A 24,812-nucleotide genomic window follows, 5' to 3' on the forward strand; every position below is an offset into this window, starting at 1 on the left:
GGAGGAGGAGAGGAGGAGGAGAGAGGAGAGAGAGGAGGAGGAGAGAGGAGGAGAGAGAGGAGAGAGGAGAGAGAGGAGGAGGGGAGAGAGGAGAGAGAGGAGGAGGAGAGAGAGGAGAGAGAGGAGGAGGAGAGAGAGGAGAGAGAGGAGGAGGGGAGAGAGGAGAGAGAAGAGAGGAGAGAGAGGAGAGAGAGGAGAGGAGAGAGAGGAGAGAGAGGAGAGGGGAGAGAGGAGGAGAGAGAGAGAGAGGAGGAGAGAGAGAGAGGAGGGAGAGGAGAGGAGGAGGAGAGGAGAGAGAGAGGAGAGAGAGAGGAGGAGAGGAGAGAGAGAAGAGAGAGAGGAGGAGGAGAGAGGAGGAGAGAGAGGAGAGAGAGGAGAGGAGAGAGAGGAGAGGAGAGAGAGGAGAGAGAGGAGAGGGGAGAGAGGGGAGAGAGGAGGAGAGAGAGAGAGGGGAGGAGAGAGAGAGAGGAGGGAGAGGAGAGGAGGAGGAGAGGAGAGAGAGAGGAGAGAGAGAGGAGAGAGGAGGAGAGAGAGGAGAGAGAGAGGAGAGAGGAGAGGAGGAGAGAGAGAGAGGAGAGGAGGAGAGAGAGGAGGAGAGAGAGGAGAGAGAGAGGAGAGAGAGGAGAGAGGAGAGAGGGGAGAGAGGAGAGAGAGGAGAGAGGAGAGAGGGGAGAGAGAGGAGAGAGAGGAGAGAGAGGAGAGAGAGGAGAGAGAGAGGAGAGGAGAGAGAGGAGAGAGGGGAGAGAGAGGAGAGAGAGGAGAGAGAGGAGGAGAGGAGAGAGAGGAGGAGAGAGGGGAGAGAGGAGAGAGAGGAGATCTACAGTTTGCAACAATGAGGAAGAAGAAAGGACTAAAGAGGAAACTACTGTAGAGGATCGGGAAAACTGGTGGAAAAGTTTGGAAGAAATTACAAAATAGGAATACTAGGGAATAATAAATAAAATAATATAAATAAATAGAATAAAAAATAAGGAGGAATTAGGAGGAAATAAAGAGAAAAATAATAGGAACATTTTTTTAAAGTAGAAAGTAGAAAAATAGGACGAAAATTGGGAAAATAATTGGTAGAAAAGTTGGAAAAAAGTTTGGGAATATTAGGGAAAAAATAGGAAAATTTGGGGGGAAATAGTGTGAAAACTAGGAAAGAAATTGGGATAAAAGAAGGAAAATATGAAGAAAATTGTGATCAAACGGGGGAAATTTTGGAAAAAAGCGGAATAGGAAGAAAAACTAAGGGAAGTTTGGGAGAAAATAGGTGGAAAATTAAGGTAAGAAACTGTGAAAAATAGAAAACTGAGGAAAATTAGAAAAATAATTGGGGGAAAATGGTGGAAAATTCGAAGGAAATGAGTGAAGAAATGGGAAATACCTGAGGACTTTTTTCTTCTTGTGTTGTGATAAATGGGGGATTGTGGAGATGAATCTTCAATGGGAGGTTTTGTCTTGACATTCTTCCCGTCCTGAGAGGTGGACCAGACCGGGTCCCGTTGCCGTAGTTACCGCAGGATCTCAGCTGTTTGGGAGCAGATGAAGAGAAGTGTGTGAAGTGTGTTTGTCTTAAGTGTGACCTACCTTTGGCTCTAATCGAGTGTGAGGCGACGCTGAAGCAGAAAACTCATGTGCAGAAACCCTCTGAGGCCTCGCACGAGGACGAGGAGCCGTCTCCAGCGCTAAAGTATCTGTACTGAAGTATCTGTACTCATCCCGTTGTACTGAAGTATTTGTGTATTTGTGTGTGTTCCAGGGCATGCTGCTGAAGAGAAGCGGGAAATCCCTCAACAAGGAATGGAAGAAGAAATACGTGACGCTGTGCGACAACGGCCTGCTCACCTACCACCCCAGCTTACACGTGAGCTGAACTCTCCCCCTCCCTCGCTCCCCCTGTGTGTGTGTGTGTGTGTGTGTGTGTGTGTGTGTGTGTGTGTGTGTGTGTGTGTGTGTGTGTGTGTGTGTGTGTGTGTGTGTGTGTGTGTGTGTGTCTGTGTGTGTGTGTGTGTGTGTGTGTGTGTGTGAGGCTGATGTTAGAGGACAACGGCGACATCGGAGCAGTCACAGGCATCAGGGGAGAGGGGGGGGGATGTGGACTGACAACAGGACGGGGGGGAGGAAGGAGAGGGGGGGGGAGAGGAAGGAGAAGGAGATAACAGAGAGAGAGGAGAGAGAGGAAGGGGAGAGACCGAGAGAGTGAGCGAGTGATCTGGAGCAGACGAGCCCGGCTCCTCGTCAGACTTAACCCGCATTAGCACTAATTGCTCCGTTTACCGAGACTTTATTTGAGCAAATCTAATTAATTCAGTCACATTAGGTTCTTTAAAGCCACACGGCGGAACTTTCCACAGCACAGATGATCCTCTCTGAGCCTTTACTTCAGCCTCAGCGTCTAAATAAACCTTTAGCCTGATCCTCCCAGTGATACAGATGTTCAGCTTTACCCAAATCAGAGACACAGAGACGCTTCAGGAATAATGGATGAGGTTTTGACTCCGTCATCATTAAAAAAGTCCATTACTGTGGAGGACTGTGGAGGACTGAGGAGGACTGAGGAGGACTGAGGAGGACTGTAGAGGACTGTATAGGACTGAGGAGGACTGAGGAGGACTGAGGAGGACTGAGGAGGACTGTGGAGGACTGAGGAGGACTGTGGAGGACTGTATAGGACTGAGGAGGACTGAGGAGGACTGAGGAGGACTGTGGAGGACTGTGGAGGACTGTGGAGGACTGTGGAGGACTGAGGAGGACTGTAGAGGACTGTGGAGGACTGTAGAGGACTGTGGAGGACTGAGGAGGACTGTAGAGGACTGTGGAGGACTGTATAGGACTGAGGAGGACTGAGGAGGACTGAGGAGGACTGAGGAGGACTGAGGAGGACTGTGGAGGACTGAGGAGGACTGAGGAGGACTGAGGAGGACTGTGGAGGACTGAGGAGGACTGAGGAGGACTGAGGAGGACTGAGGAAGACTGTGGAGGACTGTGGAGGACTGTGGAGGACTGAGGAGGACTGTGGAGGACTGTATAGGACTGAGGAGGACTGTGGAGGACTGAGGAGGACTGTGGAGGACTGAGGAGGACTGAGGAGGACTGTGGAGGACTGTGGAGGACTGAGGAGGACTGTATAGGACTGAGGAGGACTGTGGAGGACTGTGGAGGACTGTGGAGGACTGAGGAGGACTGAGGAGGACTGTGGAGGACTGAGGAGGACTGAGGAGGACTGTGGAGGACTGAGGAGGACTGAGGAGGACTGAGGAGGACTGAGGAGGACTGTGGAGGACTGTGGAGGACTGAGGAGGACTGAGGAGGACTGTGGAGGACTGTGGAGGACTGTGGAGGACTGAGGAGGACTGTGGAGGACTGTGGAGGACTGAGGAGGACTGAGGAGGACTGTGGAGGACTGAGGAGGACTGAGGAGGACTGAGGAGGACTGTGGAGGACTGAGGAGGACTGAGGAGGACTGAGGAGGACTGAGGAGGACTGAGGAGGACTGAGGAGGACTGAGGAGGACTGAGGAGGACTGTGGAGGACTGAGGAGGACTGTGGAGGACTGTGGAGGACTGAGGAGGACTGAGGAGGACTGAGGAGGACTGAGGAGGACTGAGGAGGACTGTAGAGGACTGTGGAGGACTGTAGAGGACTGTGGAGGACTGTGGAGGACTGAGGAGGACTGAGGAGGACTGTGGAGGACTGTGGAGGACTGAGGAGGACTGAGGAGGACTGTAGAGGACTGTATAGGACTGTGGAGGACTGAGGAGGACTGTGGAGGACTGTAGAGGACTGTAGAGGACTGTAGAGGACTGTGGAGGACTGAGGAGGACTGTAGAGGACTGTAGAGGACTGTAGAGGACTGTATAGGACTGTGGAGGACTGAGGAGGACTGTGGAGGACTGTGGAGGACTGTAGAGGACTGTAGAGGACTGTGGAGGACTGAGGAGGACTGAGGAGGACTGTAGAGGACTGTATAGGACTGTGGAGGACTGAGGAGGACTGTGGAGGACTGTAGAGGACTGTAGAGGACTGAGGAGGACTGAGGAGGACTGAGGAGGACTGTAGAGGACTGTATAGGACTGTGGAGGACTGTAGAGGACTGAGGAGGACTGAGGAGGACTGAGGAGGACTGTAGAGGACTGAGGAGGACTGAGGAGGACTGAGGAGGACTGTAGAGGACTGTATAGGACTGTGGAGGACTGTAGAGGACTGAGGAGGACTGTAGAGGACTGAGGAGGACTGTAGAGGACTGAGGAGGACTGTAGAGGACTGAGGAGGACTGAGGAGGACTGAGGAGGACTGAGGAGGACTGTAGAGGACTGTATAGGACTGTGGAGGACTGTAGAGGACTGAGGAGGACTGAGGAGGACTGTAGAGGACTGAGGAGGACTGAGGAGGACTGAGGAGGACTGAGGAGGACTGAGGAGGACTGAGGAGGACTGTGGAGGACTGAGGAGGACTGAGGAGGACTGTGGAGGACTGTGGAGGACTGAGGAGGACTGTGGAGGACTGAGGAGGACTGAGGAGGACTGAGGAGGACTGAGGAGGACTGTGGAGGACTGTGGAGGACTGAGGAGGACTGTGGAGGACTGAGGAGGACTGTGGAGGACTGAGGAGGACTGTGGAGGACTGTGGAGGACTGAGGAGGACTGTGGAGGACTGAGGAGGACTGAGGAGGACTGAGGAGGACTGAGGAGGACTGTGGAGGACTGTGGAGGACTGTGGAGGACTGAGGAGGACTGAGGAGGACTGTGGAGGACTGAGGAGGACTGTGGAGGACTGAGGAGGACTGTGGAGGACTGTGGAGGACTGAGGAGGACTGTGGAGGACTGTGGAGGACTGAGGAGGACTGTGGAGGACTGAGGAGGACTGAGGAGGACTGAGGAGGACTGAGGAGGACTGTGGAGGACTGTGGAGGACTGAGGAGGACTGAGGAGGACTGTGGAGGACTGTGGAGGACTGAGGAGGACTGTGGAGGACTGAGGAGGACTGAGGAGGACTGAGGAGGACTGTGGAGGACTGAGGAGGACTGAGGAGGACTGAGGAGGACTGTGGAGGACTGAGGAGGACTGTGGAGGACTGTAGAGGACTGAGGAGGACTGTGGAGGACTGTGGAGGACTGTGGAGGACTGAGGAGGACTGAGGAGGACTGAGGAGGACTGTGGAGGACTGTGGAGGACTGTAGAGGACTGTAGAGGACTGAGGAGGACTGTGGAGGACTGAGGAGGACTGTAGAGGACTGTGGAGGACTGTGGAGGACTGTGGAGGACTGTGGAGGACTGAGGAGGACTGAGGAGGACTGAGGAGGACTGTGGAGGACTGTGGAGGACTGTGGAGGACTGTAGAGGACTGAGGAGGACTGTGGAGGACTGTGGAGGACTGTGGAGGACTGAGGAGGACTGAGGAGGACTGTGGAGGACTGTGGAGGACTGTGGAGGACTGAGGAGGACTGAGGAGGACTGAGGAGGACTGTGGAGGACTGTGGAGGACTGTGGAGGACTGTAGAGGACTGAGGAGGACTGTGGAGGACTGTGGAGGACTGTGGAGGACTGAGGAGGACTGTGGAGGACTGTGGAGGACTGTAGAGGACTGTGGAGGACTGTGGAGGACTGAGGAGGACTGAGGAGGACTGTGGAGGACTGAGGAGGACTGTGGAGGACTGTGGAGGACTGTGGAGGACTGTGGAGGACTGTAGAGGACTGAGGAGGACTGTGGAGGACTGAGGAGGACTGAGGAGGACTGTGGAGGACTGAGGAGGACTGAGGAGGACTGTGGAGGACTGAGGAGGACTGTGGAGGACTGTGGAGGACTGTGGAGGACTGAGGAGGACTGTGGAGGACTGAGGAGGACTGTGGAGGACTGAGGAGGACTGTGGAGGACTGTGGAGGACTGAGGAGGACTGTGGAGGACTGAGGAGGACTGTGGAGGACTGTGGAGGACTGTAGAGGACTGAGGAGGACTGTGGAGGACTGAGGAGGACTGAGGAGGACTGTGGAGGACTGAGGAGGACTGAGGAGGACTGTGGAGGACTGAGGAGGACTGTGGAGGACTGAGGAGGACTGTGGAGGACTGTGGAGGACTGTGGAGGACTGAGGAGGACTGAGGAGGACTGAGGAGGACTGAGGAGGACTGAGGAGGACTGTGGAGGACTGAGGAGGACTGAGGAGGACTGTGGAGGACTGAGGAGGACTGTGGAGGACTGAGGAGGACTGAGGAGGACTGAGGAGGACTGAGGAGGACTGAGGAGGACTGTATAGGACTGTGGAGGACTGAGGAGGACTGAGGAGGACTGTATAGGACTGTGGAGGACTGAGGAGGACTGAGGAGGACTGTAGAGGACTGAGGAGGACTGTGGAGGACTGAGGAGGACTGTAGAGGACTGAGGAGGACTGTAGAGGACTGTAGAGGACTGTAGAGGACTGAGGAGGACTGAGGAGGACTGTAGAGGACTGTAGAGGACTGAGGAGGACTGTAGAGGACTGTAGAGGACTGTAGAGGACTGAGGAGGACTGAGGAGGACTGTAGAGGACTGAGGAGGACTGTAGAGGACTGTAGAGGACTGTAGAGGACTGAGGAGGACTGAGGAGGACTGAGGAGGACTGTAGAGGACTGAGGAGGACTGTGGAGGACTGAGGAGGACTGTAGAGGACTGAGGAGGACTGTAGAGGACTGTATAGGACTGTGGAGGACTGAGGAGGACTGAGGAGGACTGAGGAGGACTGTGGAGGACTGAGGAGGACTGAGGAGGACTGAGGAGGACTGTGGAGGACTGTGGAGGACTGTAGAGGACTGAGGAGGACTGTGGAGGACTGAGGAGGACTGTAGAGGACTGAGGAGGACTGTAGAGGACTGTAGAGGACTGTGGAGGACTGTGGAGGACTGAGGAGGACTGTAGAGGACTGTGGAGGACTGTAGAGGACTGAGGAGGACTGTGGAGGACTGAGGAGGACTGAGGAGGACTGTGGAGGACTGTAGAGGACTGTGGAGGACTGTAGAGGACTGTAGAGGACTGTAGAGGACTGTGGAGGACTGTAGAGGACTGAGGAGGACTGTGGAGGACTGAGGAGGACTGAGGAGGACTGTGGAGGACTGTAGAGGACTGAGGAGGACTGTAGAGGACTGTGGAGGACTGTAGAGGACTGTAGAGGACTGAGGAGGACTGTAGAGGACTGTGGAGGACTGAGGAGGACTGAGGAGGACTGTGGAGGACTGAGGAGGACTGTAGAGGACTGAGGAGGACTGAGGAGGACTGTGGAGGACTGAGGAGGACTGAGGAGGACTGTGGAGGACTGAGGAGGACTGTAGAGGACTGAGGAGGACTGTAGAGGACTGTGGAGGACTGTAGAGGACTGTGGAGGACTGTGGAGGACTGTGGAGGACTGTAGAGGACTGAGGAGGACTGTAGAGGACTGAGGAGGACTGTGGAGGACTGAGGAGGACTGTAGAGGACTGTGGAGGACTGTAGAGGACTGTGGAGGACTGTAGAGGACTGAGGAGGACTGTAGAGGACTGAGGAGGACTGTAGAGGACTGAGGAGGACTGTGGAGGACTGAGGAGGACTGTAGAGGACTGAGGAGGACTGAGGAGGACTGTGGAGGACTGTGGAGGACTGTGGAGGACTGTGGAGGACTGAGGAGGACTGAGGAGGACTGTAGAGGACTGTGGAGGACTGTAGAGGACTGTGGAGGACTGAGGAGGACTGTGGAGGACTGAGGAGGACTGTGGAGGACTGTGGAGGACTGTGGAGGACTGTAGAGGACTGTGGAGGACTGTAGAGGACTGTGGAGGACTGAGGAGGACTGTAGAGGACTGTGGAGGACTGTAGAGGACTGTGGAGGACTGTAGAGGACTGTAGAGGACTGTGGAGGACTGTAGAGGACTGTGGAGGACTGTAGAGGACTGTGGAGGACTGAGGAGGACTGAGGAGGACTGAGGAGGACTGTAGAGGACTGAGGAGGACTGTAGAGGACTGTGGAGGACTGTGGAGGACTGAGGAGGACTGTAGAGGACTGAGGAGGACTGTAGAGGACTGTAGAGGACTGTGGAGGACTGTGGAGGACTGTAGAGGACTGTGGAGGACTGTAGAGGACTGTGGAGGACTGAGGAGGACTGTGGAGGACTGAGGAGGACTGTGGAGGACTGTAGAGGACTGTGGAGGACTGTGGAGGACTGTGGAGGACTGAGGAGGACTGAGGAGGACTGTGGAGGACTGTGGAGGACTGTAGAGGACTGTGGAGGACTGTGGAGGACTGAGGAGGACTGTGGAGGACTGTGGAGGACTGTAGAGGACTGTGGAGGACTGTGGAGGACTGAGGAGGACTGTGGAGGACTGTGGAGGACTGTGGAGGACTGAGGAGGACTGTGGAGGACTGTAGAGGAGTCCAGTCAGTCCTCCTCAGTCCTCCTCAGTCCTCCTCAGTCCTCCTTAGTCCTCCTCAGTCCTCTGGAGTCGGCGTTTGGCCGGCGGCGCCGTCCTCGCTCCTGTTTACTCCTCGGAGACCTCGCCGCCGTTAATTAGCCTCGCGCCGTGTAGCGCCGCGGCTAACGAGCGTGTCTGATTGACTTTATGTGATTAGTGCGAGCAAACAAAGACGAGGAGAGAGGCCCCGGGGCCCGAGGGGGCCCGACGGGGGCCGACGGGGGCCGGGAGCTGACAGACACGAGTCCAGAGAGGCACGTCTGCAGAACACGCCGAGAACACGCACAGAACACGCCAAAAACACGCCTCCCCTGAACACACACGCACAAGGCTCTCTGAAGGAATGTGGCTTTGTTGACGCTGCAGAGAAACCAGGACAAACACACTGAAGAGAGAAACGTGAGAAACGTGAGGTGTTTGTGAAGCGCTTTAGGCCTGAGGGATGAAGTACTTTATCAATGTGATTATAAGTATTTGTCTGTGTACAGTTGTGCTTCAGGTATTTCACGGCGCTGGGATTATTTTCCCTCCACGTTTCTCGTGCCGTGGCTCAAAAACAAGCGGCGCTGTGTGATGATGTCATCAGGCCGCGCAGGTGTGAGGGCCGGCCAGCAGGGGGCAGGTGTGAGGGCCGGCCAGCAGGGGGCAGGTGTGAGGGCCGGTCAGCAGGGGGCAGGTGTGAGGGCCGGCCAGCAGGGGGCAGGTGTGAGGGCCGGTCAGCAGGGGGCAGGTGTGAGGGCCGGCCAGCAGGGGGCAGGTGTGAGGGCCGGTCAGCAGGTGGCAGGTGTGAGGGCCGGCCAGCAGGGGGCAGGTGTGAAACAGAGACCTCTCCTTAATCGAGGCAAACTTGAAATCATTTGTACTTTTCTGACTGTTCAGAAAACAGAAAATATTAGGCATAGTTTTTCTTTAAAGAGGGGGTGTTCTGCTTTTGTCAGTCCCATAGCACCAGTCTATATCACACTACAATGATGACAAACCTTCTGTTGGTCTGTAAATGCAGTAAATTAGAATAACTGCCTTGTATAAAATGTCTCTCTCAAAATGGCTGTAGTGAATGTCTTGAAATAGGCCTCTGTCTCTTTAAGAACCTCTGAGCCTTTAGACACGCCCCCTCCACACGCTGTCTGTGGCATCAGTGGGGAGGGGGTTCTGCTGAGGAGCAGTGGTTGGTTACTCGGCTGGTGACGAAAGCTCGGAGGCGTCTCCAGGAGGTGGGGGCGTTCCTAGGAGGACTCAGGCAAACCTATCCCTAAAATGGCCGCCATCAGAGTTTTTACAGATTACTCAGAAATACGTGAATGTGCCAAGGCAACACTTCAGCCATGTTTTTAATGAGGGAGTGACAGAATAACATGATGGAAAGCTTGAAAAAATCCATTTACATAACACCCACTCTTTAATAAAGAAATAAAATAAGCCCCAGGTGTTCTAGACAAATATTCCAGTATCGGTGTCGAAAAGAAGTCTGAAGAATGTGATCAGTGGTTCTCAAAGCGAGGGCCGCAGCACGATTTAGAGGCAGTATTTTCTATATTTCTGTGTTTGGCTTTAGCCTTCAGTCTCCTTTATGTATTTGTTGATAAAGCATCTCTGTGACAGACCCGGGTTAAACGTGTGCTTATATTAAGAGTTAAAACAGACGTAAGGACTAAATATGACACAGACGCCTCCTCTGCAGCGTCTGGCCTCTCACGGGTCGATAATATCTGAGGGCGGAGTCGTTCAAACCTCCATCAGCTCACAGCAGATCCGTTATTAAAGGGGGCGTGGCCTCAGAAGTGCTGACCGCCAGGAGCGAAGCGTCGATACAAACGGACACGGGGGAACAAACGAGCCTTTAAAGGATCCTAATAAAACTAATATGGATGAAGTGAAGGAGAACATGGAGTTTAAAGCAGCGCCGCGATGGATCGCTCTGAGATGAACCGCACACTTTCCCTTTAACACTTTAGGACTTTATTTATTTACAACGAGAAGGAAACTCTGATTATGGAGGAAATGATTCAAACTCATTCTTTTCTCCAGCAGCTCCAGATTTCGTCTCCGAAAAGATGGGAAATTTGGGGCATTTTTAGGCACAAAACACCTTGTTCTTATATGAAAAGATAAAATGACAGAAAACTTGTATTTTTTTCTCACATTTATGCCAGTGATCGACAGCAACAGTTTCAAATTGATATCTGTAAATATAATTTTTCCCTTTTCACCTGCAGCGTCTCACCTGCAGAACGTCCCGCTTGGTCGTGTATAATGTTAAACAGTGATTTTCTACTGGGGGGCCGGGGCCCAAAAAAGGGTCATGGAACCATTTTGAGTGGGTCGCGAGACTACAGGGAACTTTTATTCAATATTTTACATCTGAAAGTGCCTGGAAACCCTCACTGTGTCTGTTAAATGAACGGGATTGTTTTGATCATAATTAAAGGGAAATCGAATATTCTATACGATATAGGACAAGTACAGTTTTATTTGGGTCCTGGGCTCGTCATCCGGGGGTGATGGTGGATCCTGAAGCCCTGACACTCGGGGCCCCTGATGAAAACACTGGCATTTGCTGCGGCTCGTGTCCCTCTGTATGTGGGGGGGGGGGTGGGGCTCGTGTCCCTCTGTATGGGGGTGTGTGCGGCTCGTGTCCCTCTGTATGTGTGTGTGTGTGTGCGGCTCGTGGCTGCGTGTGGTCGTTAATCCGCCCTGACAAACGGCGCTCTCCTTAATTGTTTGGCGTTTTGGCGAGCGCTCCTCGACCCGGCGCCAAAACACACACGCGCCGCTCTCCGCGGTCTTGGCGGCTGAATCCTGATTAATGGCTCGGATAATTCGCGGCGTTTTTTCCCCCGAGCCTCGTTAGGGGACGGCGGGCGGCGGCGGCGGCGGCGGCGGCGGGACGAGCGGGACGAGCGCCAAAGCCCCGACTCCACCGGCAATTACCAACACTTGAACCGGGATCAGGAAATGTCACTGATCCTGATGATGAAGAGGAGAGTTCAGCGCCGACATTTCACACGCCATTATTACACGCCATTATTACACGCCACTATCACACGCCACTATCACACGCCACTATCACACGCCACTATCACACGCCACTATCACACGCCACTATCACACGGAGGAGAGGACCACAAGAATAAGCTCTTTAGATTTGGGTAAAGCCGAGAGAAAACGTAATATCACATCATTATATTCAGGCTCAAAAATATTAAATTAAAATAAAGTCGATTTTAAACGTTCCCAGCCTCAGCCCGTTGTCTCCAGTTCAGCTTTGCCCAAATCTAAAAGCTTCTCCACAGCAAAACTAAGACCCGTCAAACTGAATAAGGAGAGATTCTTTTGTTGTCGTTGTAACAAAAAGGGAAGAAGGAACGAAACAAAGGAAGTAAAGCAGGAGAAATGTTAATAACTCGTTTATTCTAAAACTAAACAAATCTTTAACAAATACTGTCCCCAAATAAAACCTCACATTTAAACCTGGCTCTGTGTGTGTACGTGTTGTATATGTTGTGTATATATGTGGTACAGTTGTGGTGTAATTGTCGTGTAGTTGTCGTGTTAGCGTGTATGTGTGTGTGTGTGTGTGTGGCCTCAGCGTGCGGCGTTTAAAGCCTTCTGTCGCTCTGAGATGCAGGTCTTTGTGGTATTAGTGTTTGTATATGTATATATGTGGTATAGTTGTGGTGTAATTGTCGTGTTAGCGTGTATGTGTGTGTTAGCGTGTGTATATGTGTGTGTGGCCTCAGCGTGCGGCGTTTAAAGCCTTCTGTCGCTCTGAGATGCAGATCTTTGTGGTATTAGCATGTGTATATGTATATATGTGGTATAGTTGTGGTGTAATTGTCGTGTAGTTGCCGTGTTAGCGTGTGTGTGTGTGTTAGCGTGTGTGTGTGTGTGTGTGTGTGTGTATGTGTGTGTATATGTGTGTGTGGCCTCAGCGTGCGGCGTTTAAAGCCTTCTGTCGCTCTGAGATGCAGATCTTTGTGCTAATCTAAGCGCTTTGATCGGCGCTTGCTAATGCGGCGCTAACGGCCTTTTCCCCGCGGAGCGCGACAGAAGGACACGCATTAGCACTTCAAAATAAAAGCGCGGCCACTCCACAATGAAAGGGCCCCGCACTTCAGAATAAGAGCGCGGCGGCGAGGGGCCGGGGCGCCGTAATTGGCCTCCGCTCGGAAGGATCCGGCGCGACAGGAACCGTGATCAAGGAGACGTTTAATCCACTCGAGAGGAAGCTTCAGACGCTCAGCGGGACGGCGCCACGCGGCGAGGCGAGCGGACGGCGAGGAGGACGGCGAGGAGGACGGCGAGGAGGACGGCGAGGAGGAACAGAGGACGGCGAGGAAGAACAGAGGAGCGAGAGGCGGGCGGAGAGACGGGGCAGCAGGAGGCCAGCGCGGACGCCATTAGTGCGGAAGGAAATGAAGACGCCTTTGCTTTAAAACAGGCTTATCGTGGTAACCATGGCAACAGGTTAACGTCGCCACGGTTACCACGACACGAAGTCCGACGTCCTCTGTCAGGTCACATGGTCTCAGGTCACATGGTCTCAGGTCACATGGTCTCAGGTCACATGGTCTCAGGTCACATGGTCTCAGGTCACATGGTCTCAGGTCACATGGACTCAGGTCACATGGACTCAGGTCACATGGTCTCAGGTCACATGGTCTCAGGTCACATGGTCTCAGGTCACATGGTCTCAGGTCACATGGTCTCAGGTCACATGGTCTCAGGTCATTTGGGGTGTGTGTTATTATCAGTATTAAAATCAGATAAAAGTATGTGAGGAGTTTGTTCTAAAGCTGTTCTAACCCTGTGTTCTCAGGACGACATGCAGAACGTTCACATGTACAACACATATATATATATATATATACATGTGTTGTACATATACATATACATATTTATATGTATATATATATGTCTATGTTGGTTCTAAAGCTGTTCTACCCCTGTGTTCTCAGGACGACATGCAGAACGTTCACATCATCACATGTATAACACATATATATATATACATATGTATATATATATATGTGTTATACATATACATATATATATATATGTATATGTATGTTGGTTCTAAAGCTGTTCTACCCCTGTGTTCTCAGGACTACATGCAGAACGTTCACATGTATAACACATACATATATATATATATATATACATATGTATATATATATATGTGTTATACATATAGATATATATATATATATGTACATGTATGTTGGTTCTAAAGCTGTTCTACCCCTGTGTTCTCAGGACTACATGCAGAACGTTCACGGTAAAGAGGTGGATCTGCTGCGGACCACGGTGAAGGTCCCGGGGAAACGACCGCCGCGCGCCGTGTCCACCTGCGCCGTCGCCGCCGGCAACGCCAAAACCAACGGCCTCAACAAGGAGCTGAGCGGCCTGCAGATCAGCACAGGTACTACTACTACTACTACTACTACTACTATAGTACTACTGCAGTAACCAGCAGCCTCAACAAGGAGCTGAGCGGCCTGCAGATCAGCACAGGTACTACTACTATACTACTACTACTACTATAGTACTACTGCAGTAACCAACGGCCTCAACAAGGAGCTGAGCGGCCTGCAGATCAGCACAGGTACTACAACTACTACTACTACTACTACTACTACTATAGTACTACTACTGCAGTAACCAGCAGCCTCAACAAGGAGCTGAGCGGCCTGCAGATCAGCACAGGTACTACTACTACTACTACTACTACTACTACTATAGTACTACTGCAGTAACCAACGGCCTCAACAAGGAGCTGAGCGGCCTGCAGATCAGCACAGGTACTACTACTACTACTACTACTACTATAGTACTACTGCAGTAACCAGCAGCCTCAACAAGGAGCTGAGCGGCCTGCAGATCAGCACAGGTACTACTACTACTACTACTACTACTACTACTATAGTACTACTGCAGTAACCAGCAGCCTCAACAAGGAGCTGAGCGGCCTGCAGATCAGCACAGGTACTACTATACTACTACTACTACTATAGTACTACTGCAGTAACCAACGGCCTCAACAAGGAGCTGAGCGGCCTGCAGATCAGCACAGGTACTACTACTATACTACTACTACTACTATAGTACTACTGCAGTAACCAGAGGCCTCAACAAGGAGCTGAGCGGCCTGCAGATCAGCACAGGTACTACTATACTACTACTACTACTATAGTACTACTGCAGTAACCAACGGCCTCAACAAGGAGCTGAGCGGCCTGCAGATCAGCACAGGTACTACTACTATACTACTACTACTACTATAGTACTACTACTACTATAGTACTACTGCAGTAACCAACGGCCTCAACAAGGAGCTGAGCGGCCTGCAGATCAGCACAGGTACTACTATACTACTACTACTACTACTACTACTATAGTACTACTACTGCAGTAAACAGTAGCATAAGCATAGTGTTGCAGCCGCGGCATTTTGCACGATGATCAACAATACCTTTTGCAGAGGTTTAAACGAGGTTCAAACGAGGTTCAAACGAGGTTCTGTGAGGTTCAAACGAGGTTCAAACGAGGTTCAAACGAGGTTCAAACGAGGTTCTGTGAGGTTCACACTGACGGCATGTCTTAAAGCAGAACTGTGTAACTTGTTTACCTTAATAAATCCTCCCCGTTGTCCCTGTGGGGGTGATTCAGTGTTAATGGGATGACGGGGGGTCTTTCATCGCCCCCTGGTGTCTGGACAGAAAACCACGACTTCCTTCACCAACACCTTACCAGAATCACAAAGAAGAAGCTAACAGGCTAACTGCTAAGCTAACTGCGGGCTAGCTCCACTTACACAGTATTTACAGCCAGGTCTGAGTGAAGATAATGATCTCCATTGTGTAACTGGTCCCACATGTACGACTCCTGCAGTGGCGCTCACGGCCTCTAGGGGGCAGAGTTACTGAGTCTGTCGCTCTCGCTCCCAGAGCTTTGGTCAGAGCTCCATCGGCCGATAGACGATAGTGTAGAAATCCTCAAATATCCTCTACACAATATCCTAAAATAAAGATAGACTTTTATTTAAAGGCAACAAATAATCGTTTGAATAATCGTTATTTCGATCATGACTAAAATAATGGTGGAGATTGTTTTTTTCAATAATCGAGCAGCTCTACATGTATGTATCACGTATGTATCACGTATGTATCACGTATGTGCGTGGCGGCAGCAGCAGATGTGAGCAGATGTTCCTCAGAGTAAATCATGTGTAAACGCTCCGTTGTTTTTGGCTCGTCTCGATGATGTCTCTGTGATTTCTCTGCTCGTCGTAAACGTGTCCCGATCGTTCCATAAATCGCCGTGTGTGAGCGTGTGGGTGATGGACGCCGCGCCAGACTCGGGGGCGGGGCCTGGATCGGGCTCGTAATTAAACCAGACTCGGTGGAAGCGCGTCCATAAAAAGCCGCTCCATCTGCTCACACTCCAGCTCCTCAGACCAGGTCAGGTGAAGATCAGCCGAGGCACAGGTCTGCAGAGCCTGAAGGGAAGGAGCTACTGCTGCTTTTCTGGATGTTTCTCACAGTAAACAGTGAGGAAAGTGCTTCTCTTTGGGCCTCATGGAGCTGTAATAGCGCCCCCTGGTGGAAACAGGACTCATAGCTCTGTTCCTCCATGTCCTGACGTGTGACCACAGCTGCCTCTAAAACCCTGCACTGTCAGGAAGGTGTGACTCCGGGTCTGTGGTGCCGTCATGCACCAGCTTTATACAGAAGCTGCAGTTACTGGAACGACCTGAGGGGGCAGTAGTGAGCACAGAAATGACCAACGTCTGTGACCATGTGACCATGTGACCATGTGACCATGTGACCATGTGACCATGTGACCATGTGACCATGTGACCACGCTGGGTTCTGTTTGTTTGAAATTAAAAGCTGAAGCCTAAATCTATGACTGAGGCTCTGGAGCTCTGTGGAGGCGGGGCTTCTCTGTGGAGGCGGGGCTTCTCTATGGAGGCGGGGCTTCTCTGTGGAGGCGGGGCTTCTCTGTGGAGGCGGGGCTTCTCTGGGGAGGCGGGGCTTCTCTGGGGAGGCGGGGCTTCTCTGTGGAGGCGGGGCTTCTCTGTGAAAGAGATTCTTAATCTCTGTGTGTGGAACTTTCCTGTTTAAATAAAGGTCAGTAAAATAAATACATAAATAATCGCCTCCTCTGTGTCCAGGGTCCGTGAGCAGCAGCTCGTCCATCGTGTCCCAGATCGGGGGACATCAGAGGTCCTTCAGCGTCTCCAGCGCCGACCAGTGGACGGAGGCCACGGTGATCGCCAACGCCGCCATCAACAACGGTAAAAACATCCTCATTCACTCAGACCCATGTTTATTCTCTCAGGCTCTTGTTTTGAAAGGAGCTCCTGCTTTAAGGAGTTCAGAGTCTGGAGCGGGACTCGCTCGGCCGAGTGGATCATTAGTGAGTTTAGCCGCCGTTAGCGTCGTTAGCCGTCATTAGCGCTGTTAGCTCGGGGCGCGGTCGTTAGCGAAAGGCTCTAACTGCAGCGTTTAGGCCCCGAGTCGCCGTCCGTCAAAACCATCAGATCCAAAATGGCGGCTGTCAGTCTGAGTCTCCATCAACGCGGAGTCGATGAACAAACCGAGCCGACGTTTCAAAGACGAGCAGGAAATATGACCAAAAATATGGAGAAGTTAGAATAAAATAACTGGAAATAACTGGGGAAAATATGACAAACGTTTTAGGTAAAGTGGGAAAAATGAGGAAAATGTGGAGAAAAACATGGACAAAATTCTGAATTATTAAGAAATTTTGGAATAAATATAGAAAAATATTTTAAAAATGTGGGAATGTTTTTTCACAATTTGTAAAAAAAAAAAAAAAATGTAATAATGAGGAAAAATAAAGAAAAAATATTTTAAAAATGTGGTGAAAAAGTAGAAACATTTCGTCTCCGTTTTAAACTAAACTCTTTAAACTCTTTAAACAGATAAGTGTAAGTGTGGTTTTATTTGGCGACATTAGTTCCAGAGCAGATGAATGATTGACAGCCGGATGGACCAATCAGGCGGCAGTATTAGTCTCTCAGCTCTCGTTAGACTCACCCGTGTCCCGCGGCTCCTGTCATCAGCGAGACCGGACCTTCGTTAGGACCAGAGCCCGGACTCTGAAGAGCCTCGAGACCCGACAAGTCCTCGTCTGGACCGGGCTGAGGCGCAGCTGAGCCCCGCCCTCGGCCACCAGCAGATTTACCGCTCGTTAGAGACTTTAAGAGGACGATTAGTGCGGACTGTTCACGCTCACGGAGGCGGGTTCATCTCTTACACAGAGAGGATCTGGATCTGTCTCCGTAACCACGGCGACGCCATGTTCTCTCACCCTCAGGAAACATGGAAACATGTGCTGTTGTTTTGGTGCCACTTCAGTATAAAATGATCCAGATCCATGTTTGTGCAGACGTTTCAAAATAAAAGTCCAGGCTTTGGCTTTACCCTAATCAAAAAGCTTCTTGGGAAAAAAGCACCAAAACAGCCACAAAAAATGAGAATAAAACAAGGATGTAAACGCAACAAAAAAGAAACAAAAATGAAACAGAAAAGTGACAAAAATTCTACAAAAATGTGACAACAAAAAAACATACAAAAGGTGACACAACGCAGCAACAACGTGAGGAAAAATATCAGTTTTGTGGGTCTTAGCTTTCAAATGAGGTGCTACACAGCCCTGTATAAAGGCCAAAGAGGACAGAATGCATTTGGTTGAGGTTAAAGTGAATGACCTGCTCCTCGTTTGTGCCGCAGAGTCGCTCCTCGGAGACGCCGTCTGCTCCAGCCCTAAGATGGAGCCGCCGCCGTCCCCGCACGCCAACCGCAAGAAGCACCGGCGCAAGAAGAGCACCAGCAACTTCAAGACGGACGGCCTGCTGGGCAACGAAGGTACTGCACCGGCCGGAGCCGGTTCTTTATGTGGGGTCAAGTGCAGAGGTCAGAGGTCAGGGGTCAGACTCGGGGTCACACAGGTGCAGACGGAGAGAGAGACTTTTACACAACGGTCAAAGCTCCTGGACCTGTCCAATACCTGTTATAAAGACGGTTACCATGGTTACACCCCCCCCTCCTCCCCCCTCCTGCTGAACTCTCCCCCTCCTCTGCTCCTCTGAGTTTCACAGTGAAACTGGTTTGATAAAAGTGGATTTTCCTGATGATTCTGGTAAGGAGAGTTTTAGGAAGCGGCTCCGCGGGCGCAGCTGTGGCCCAGCTGTTCATCAGGCACATGTGCACGTGCACGCCCATGCACACGCTCATGCACACACACGCTCATGCACACACACACACACACACACGCCCATGCACACACACACACACACACACACACAGATCTGACGCGTCTGATCACAGGCGGCCCGGCCCGGCCTGGTGTGAGACATCTGTCCCAAAACTCCACCAGTTACAGAGAAATCAGGAAAATGAGGAAATCTGAGACGTTTAAAGGAACAGGCAGAGGTATGTTCTTACAGACTGAGATATGTTCTTACAGACTGAGATATGTTCTTACAGACTGAGATATGTTCTTACAGACTGAGGTATGTTCTTACAGACTGAGATATGTTCTTACAGACTGAGATATGTTCTTACAGACTGAGGTATGTTCTTACAGACTGAGGTATGTTCTTACAGACTGAGATATGTTCTTACAGACTGAGATATGTTCTTACATACTGAGATATGTTCTTACAGACTGAGATATGTTCTTACAGACTGAGATATGTTCTTACAGACTGAGGTATGTTCTTACAGACTGAGGTATGTTCTTACAGACTGAGATATGTTCTTACAGACTGAGATATGTTCTTACAGACTGAGATATGTTCTTACAGACTGAGATATGTTCTTACAGACTGAGATATGTTCTTACAGACTGAGATATGTTCTTACAGACTGAGATATGTTCTTACCTGAGCTTTGACGAGTTTTTTAGGACCTGTCTGATCTTCAGTCACGTAAACACAGCGCAGACGGTGTTAGCATTTAGCCTCTCCCTCTCTCCTCTATAGCTCCAAAACAGGTCAAGATAGAAGCTTCCAAGCTCTTCCACGTTTCCCCTATTTAAATATGGTTACGTGAAGTGTTCCACTACAAAGTATAATTACACACAATTAAACATGTGGATTTTCTAAGCGGATAAAAGGGGGAACTATATTGTAAGGTGTAATAATACCAGGAGTAGTTTGGCAGCAAGATTACTGCGCAGATTCCCCGTCATGAGTTTTAACTGGAAAGTCAAACAGGGCTGAGTGATGTGGAGCGTCTTCAAGCTCTGGCTTCTCTTTCGCTGTTGCCGTGACGCCGTTTCTCTCGGCAGCTTCAGTGTACGTCACTCAATAGCGCCCGTGTGGAAACTCACGTAGGAACTTGGTTCCACGGCGCTAAATATGACGCTCATAATAAATTGACATTATTTAGTGAAAATAATACACCGAAACGGTACGTAAGTGGACCGAACCGAACCGGCTCAATACATCCCCGTGAACCGTTACACCCCGAGTTCTAACTGATGAACCAGACGACCCAGACGACCCAGGTGACCCACATGAGCTCCTCCGTGTCTGTGGTGCAGCCGTTTGTTTGGCTCCGCTGGTGTTTAGACGGAGGTTCGGGTTCAGAGTCTGAGTGTGTCCAGGTGAGCTCCTCCTGACGCCTCACCAGGCCTGACGTCGGCCTGAGCGGGAGTTTAAAGTGAAGTGTTACGAGCCCGTGAGTCCCGGAGTAAAGCCGTGGCGTTGCCGTGGCGTTGGCGGTGGCGTTGCCGTGGCGTTGCCGTGGCGGCGGTGACTCCCGCTCGGCGCTGTATAATAACAAGGCTTTAATTCCAGCGTGTGACGGTGGATGGTTCTGACCTCAGGCTCTCATTAAAATCACACTCACTTCATTATTATTTATCAACGCTCCAGAAAACACACAAATATCAGCTCAGTCTTCTGCCGCCCACCGAGGGGGGGGGGGCTGGAGGGGGAGGGGGGGGGGGGCTGGAGGGGGAGGGGGGGGCTGGAGGGGGAGGGGGGGGTCTCTGCGGTCTCTGGAAACGACGACTTTAAACTTAGTCACAAATACTGAGAAACATCATCTCTCCTGCTCTCAGAATGTGAAACCTCCGCCTCGGTGTAAATATTGCGAGTCTTCAGCTCGGCGTGACCTCTGACCCCGGCGCCGCCCGGACGCCGCTCGCTCTGATTCGATCGGTCGCCCGGAGGAGGCTCGGCGGCGTTTTAAATGTTAGCCTCCGTGTCGCGTCTGAGGAACAATTACGGCGTTTACTCGGCGCTAAAGGTCACGGCGGGAAACGGATTAAAGACAAACACCAACAAATACAGCGGCGGCGGAGACTGAAGCGCGGAGTAAAGAGGAACACAGACATCAGGGGGGGCGAGGGGGGGGGGCAGGGGGCGGGACAGGAAGTGCATCATCTCACACTGTTGTCCACTTAAACACATGAGTGAATAAACTCCCTCTGAACCAGGAGCTCCTTCTAAAAAAAGTGACAAAAACTCAACAAAAAAGTGACAAAAACTCAACAAAAAAGTGACAAAAACTCAACAAAAAAGTGACAAAAACTCAACAAAAAAGTGACAAAAACTCAACAAAAAAGTGACAAAAACTCAACAAAAAAGTGACAAAAACTCAACAAAAAAGTGACAAAAAATCAACAAAAAAGTGACAAAAATTCAACAAAAAGGTGTCAAAAATTCAACAAAAAAGTGTCAAAAATTGAAGAAAAAAAAACATACAAAAGGTGACACAACACAGCAACAACACGAGGAAAAAGATCAGTTTTGTGGGTCTTAGCTTTCAAATGAGGTGCTACACAGGCCTGTATAAAGGCCTAAGAGGACAGATTTGGTTCGGGCGGGTGGTTTGAGGTTAACCCTCTGCACTGGTTTAAAGTGATTGATCTTGTACTCGCCCCCCCCTCCCTAACCCCCCCCCTCCCTCCCTAACCCGCCCCCCCTCCCTCCCTAACCCGCCCCCCCTCCCTTACATATATTCCGCTCTCAGTAATGTCGGCCTAACGGAGCGAGACCCGGCCGTATTTCCTCCACATCTTCATTTATTTACTGTATATTTACGGCGGGGGGGGCGAGGGGGGGCGAGGGGGGGGCGAGGGGGGGTCACGGGAATAATGGAGGAGGTAATGGAGCGCGACGCCAAAGCAGAGCGCTGACATTTAGGGCCAATCTGAGCCGAGGCCCCGGGGCCCGACGCCAACGCCGCTTCACTCAGCACAAAGCGGAGAGCGGCTCCTGCAGGTTCACACGTTTACTCCCTGATGATTCATAAAGGTTTAAGGTTTAACTTTACACGTTTATTCCCTGATGATTCATAATGTTTCACTTTACACATTTATTCCCTGATGATTCATAAGGGTTTAAGGTTTAACTTTACAGGTTTATTCCCTGATGATTCATAAAGGTTTAAGGTTTAACTTTACACGTTTATTCCCTGATGATTGATCCAGGTGTAGCACGACAGGACGCTGACATCCAAATATGGGCGTCTCCTTTGTGGGAGACAGCGGCCGCCATACTCCAACATTTCACCACATTTTTTTCTGATTTTTTTTATTTTATTTTTTAGCACAATTCTTTATACTAAGTTTCCCAAATTTTCCCAAAATGTTTCCCTTTTTTTTTTTCTCAAGTTTTTCCCCAATTTCTCCCTTTTTTTTAAAGATTTCTCCACTTTTTTATAAATTTGTTTTCTCAATTCTAAACACAATAATTCCCTTCTTTTATCCCAATTTCCTCTATTTTTACTGTTTCCGATTTTCCCAAGAACCCCATATTTATTTATTTTATTTTATTTTATTTTTTATTTTTTTTTATTTTTTTTCTCCCAACATTATTTACATATTTTTTGCCAATTTATTCTGTATTTTCCCACATTTTTTAAAGATTTTTTCCTCAATTCTTTACTCTATATTTCCCTTTTTTTTTATCTTTTTTTTTTTTTAAATCACCCTATTTTGTACCTTTTTTTCCCCCATATTTTTTTGTTTTACTATTTCTCATATTTTCCCCGACATAATTTCAGAATTTTCCCAATTTTTCATTCATGGCTCAGATGTTCCTGTATTGATCTCCTGGTTCTCCTCTTGCAGACACAGAGGAGCTTCATGGTTCAGATGTTCCTCCTGTATTGACCTCCTGGTTCTCCTCTTGCAGACACAGAGGAGCTTCATGGTTCAGATGTTCCTGTATTGATCTCCTGGTTCTCCTCTTGCAGACACAGAGGAGCTTCATGGTTCAGATGTTCCTGTATTGACCTCCTGGTTCTCCTCTTGCAGACACAGAGGAGCTTCATGGCTCAGATGTTCCTCCTGTATTGACCTCCTGGTTCTCCTCTTGCAGACACAGAGGAGCTTCATGGTTCAGATGTTCCTCCTGTATTGACCTCCTGGTTCTCCTCTTGCAGACACAGAGGAGCTTCATGGTTCAGATGTTCCTGTATTGACCTCCTGGTTCTCCTCTTGCAGACACAGAGGAGCTTCATGGCTCAGATGTTCCTGTAGTGACCTCCTGGTTCTCCTCTTGCAGACACAGAGGAGCTTCATGGTTCAGATGTTCCTCCTGTATTGACCTCCTGGTTCTCCTCTTGCAGACACAGAGGAGCTTCATGGTTCAGATGTTCCTGTATTGACCTCCTGGTTCTCCTCTTGCAGACACAGAGGAGCTTCATGGTTCAGATGTTCCTGTAGTGACCTCCTGGTTCTCCTCTTGCAGACACAGAGGAGCTTCATGGTTCAGATGTTCCTCCTGTATTGACCTCCTGGTTCTCCTCTTGCAGACACAGAGGAGCTTCATGGTTCAGATGTTCCTGTATTGACCTCCTGGTTCTCCTCTTGCAGACACAGAGGAGCTTCATGGTTCAGATGTTCCTCCTGTATTGACCTCCTGGTTCTCCTCTTGCAGACACAGAGGAGCTTCATGGTTCAGATGTTCCTGTATTGACCTCCTGGTTCTCCTCTTGCAGACACAGAGGAGCTTCATGGTTCAGATGTTCCTCCTGTATTGACCTCCTGGTTCTCCTCTTGCAGACACAGAGGAGCTTCATGGTTCAGATGTTCCTGTATTGACCTCCTGGTTCTCCTCTTGCAGACCCAGAGGAGCTTCATGGTTCAGATGTTCCTGTATTGATCTCCTGGTTCTCCTCTTGCAGACACAGAGGAGCTTCATGGTTCAGATGTTCCTCCTGTAGTGACCTCCTGGTTCTCCTCTTGCAGACACAGAGGAGCTTCATGGTTCAGATGTTCCTGTATTGACCTCCTGGTTCTCCTCTTGCAGACACAGAGGAGCTTCATGGTTCAGATGTTCCTCCTGTATTGACCTCCTGGTTCTCCTCTTGCAGACACAGAGGAGCTTCATGGTTCAGATGTTCCTGTATTGATCTCCTGGTTCTCCTCTTGCAGACACAGAGGAGCTTCATGGTTCAGATGTTCCTGTATTGACCTCCTGGTTCTCCTCTCGCAGACACAGAGGAGCTTCATGGTTCAGATGTTCCTCCTGTAGTGATCTCCTGGTTCTCCTCTTGCAGACACAGAGGAGCTTCATGGTTCAGATGTTCCTCCTGTATTGACCTCCTGGTTCTCCTCTTGCAGACACAGAGGAGCTTCATGGTTCAGATGTTCCTGTATTGATCTCCTGGTTCTCCTCTTGCAGACACAGAGGAGCTTCATGGTTCAGATGTTCCTGTATTGACCTCCTGGTTCTCCTCTCGCAGACACAGAGGAGCTTCATGGCTCAGATGTTCCTCCTGTATTGACCTCCTGGTTCTCCTCTTGCAGACACAGAGGAGCTTCATGGTTCAGATGTTCCTGTATTGACCTCCTGGTTCTCCTCTTGCAGACACAGAGGAGCTTCATGGTTCAGATGTTCCTGTATTGACCTCCTGGTTCTCCTCTCGCAGACACAGAGGAGCTTCATGGTTCAGATGTTCCTGTATTGATCTCCTGGTTCTCCTCTTGCAGACACAGAGGAGCTTCATGGTTCAGATGTTCCTCCTGTATTGACCTCCTGGTTCTCCTCTTGCAGACACAGAGGAGCTTCATGGTTCAGATGTTCCTGTATTGACCTCCTGGTTCTCCTCTCGCAGACACAGAGGAGCTTCATGGTTCAGATGTTCCTGTATTGACCTCCTGGTTCTCCTCTCGCAGACACAGAGGAGCTTCATGGTTCAGATGTTCCTGTATTGACCTCTTGGTTCTCCTCTTGCAGACACAGAGGAGCTTCATGGTTCAGATGTTCCTGTATTGACCTCCTGGTTCTCCTCTTGCAGACACAGAGGAGCTTCATGGTTCAGATGTTCCTCCTGTATTGACCTCCTGGTTCTCCTCTTGCAGACACAGAGGAGCTTCATGGTTCAGATGTTCCTCCTGTATTGACCTCCTGGTTCTCCTCTTG

The 24,812-nt window shown here is 50.4% G+C and overlaps 1 protein-coding gene across 1 annotated transcript in view; it reads left to right on the forward strand.

Moving 5' to 3' along the window:
* LOC306981947 (arf-GAP with GTPase, ANK repeat and PH domain-containing protein 1-like) overlaps positions 1 to 24,812 on the forward strand; it is a gene marked incomplete at its 5' end in the record, with an annotated part of 80,219 nt that overhangs the window by 25,192 nt on the left and 30,215 nt on the right. Inside the window, 4 exons of the mRNA XM_079581687.1 lie at positions 1,745 to 1,849; positions 13,655 to 13,820; positions 16,575 to 16,697; positions 18,160 to 18,294. Of these exons, the coding sequence (XP_079437813.1) occupies positions 1,745 to 1,849; positions 13,655 to 13,820; positions 16,575 to 16,697; positions 18,160 to 18,294 (529 nt within the window). The remainder of the gene's footprint in view (positions 1 to 1,744; positions 1,850 to 13,654; positions 13,821 to 16,574; positions 16,698 to 18,159; positions 18,295 to 24,812) is intronic.

Source organism: Gobius niger (assembly GCF_951799975.1).
Source record: "Gobius niger genome assembly, chromosome: 23".
In the NCBI taxonomy this organism is placed as follows: domain Eukaryota; kingdom Metazoa; phylum Chordata; class Actinopteri; order Gobiiformes; family Gobiidae; genus Gobius; species Gobius niger.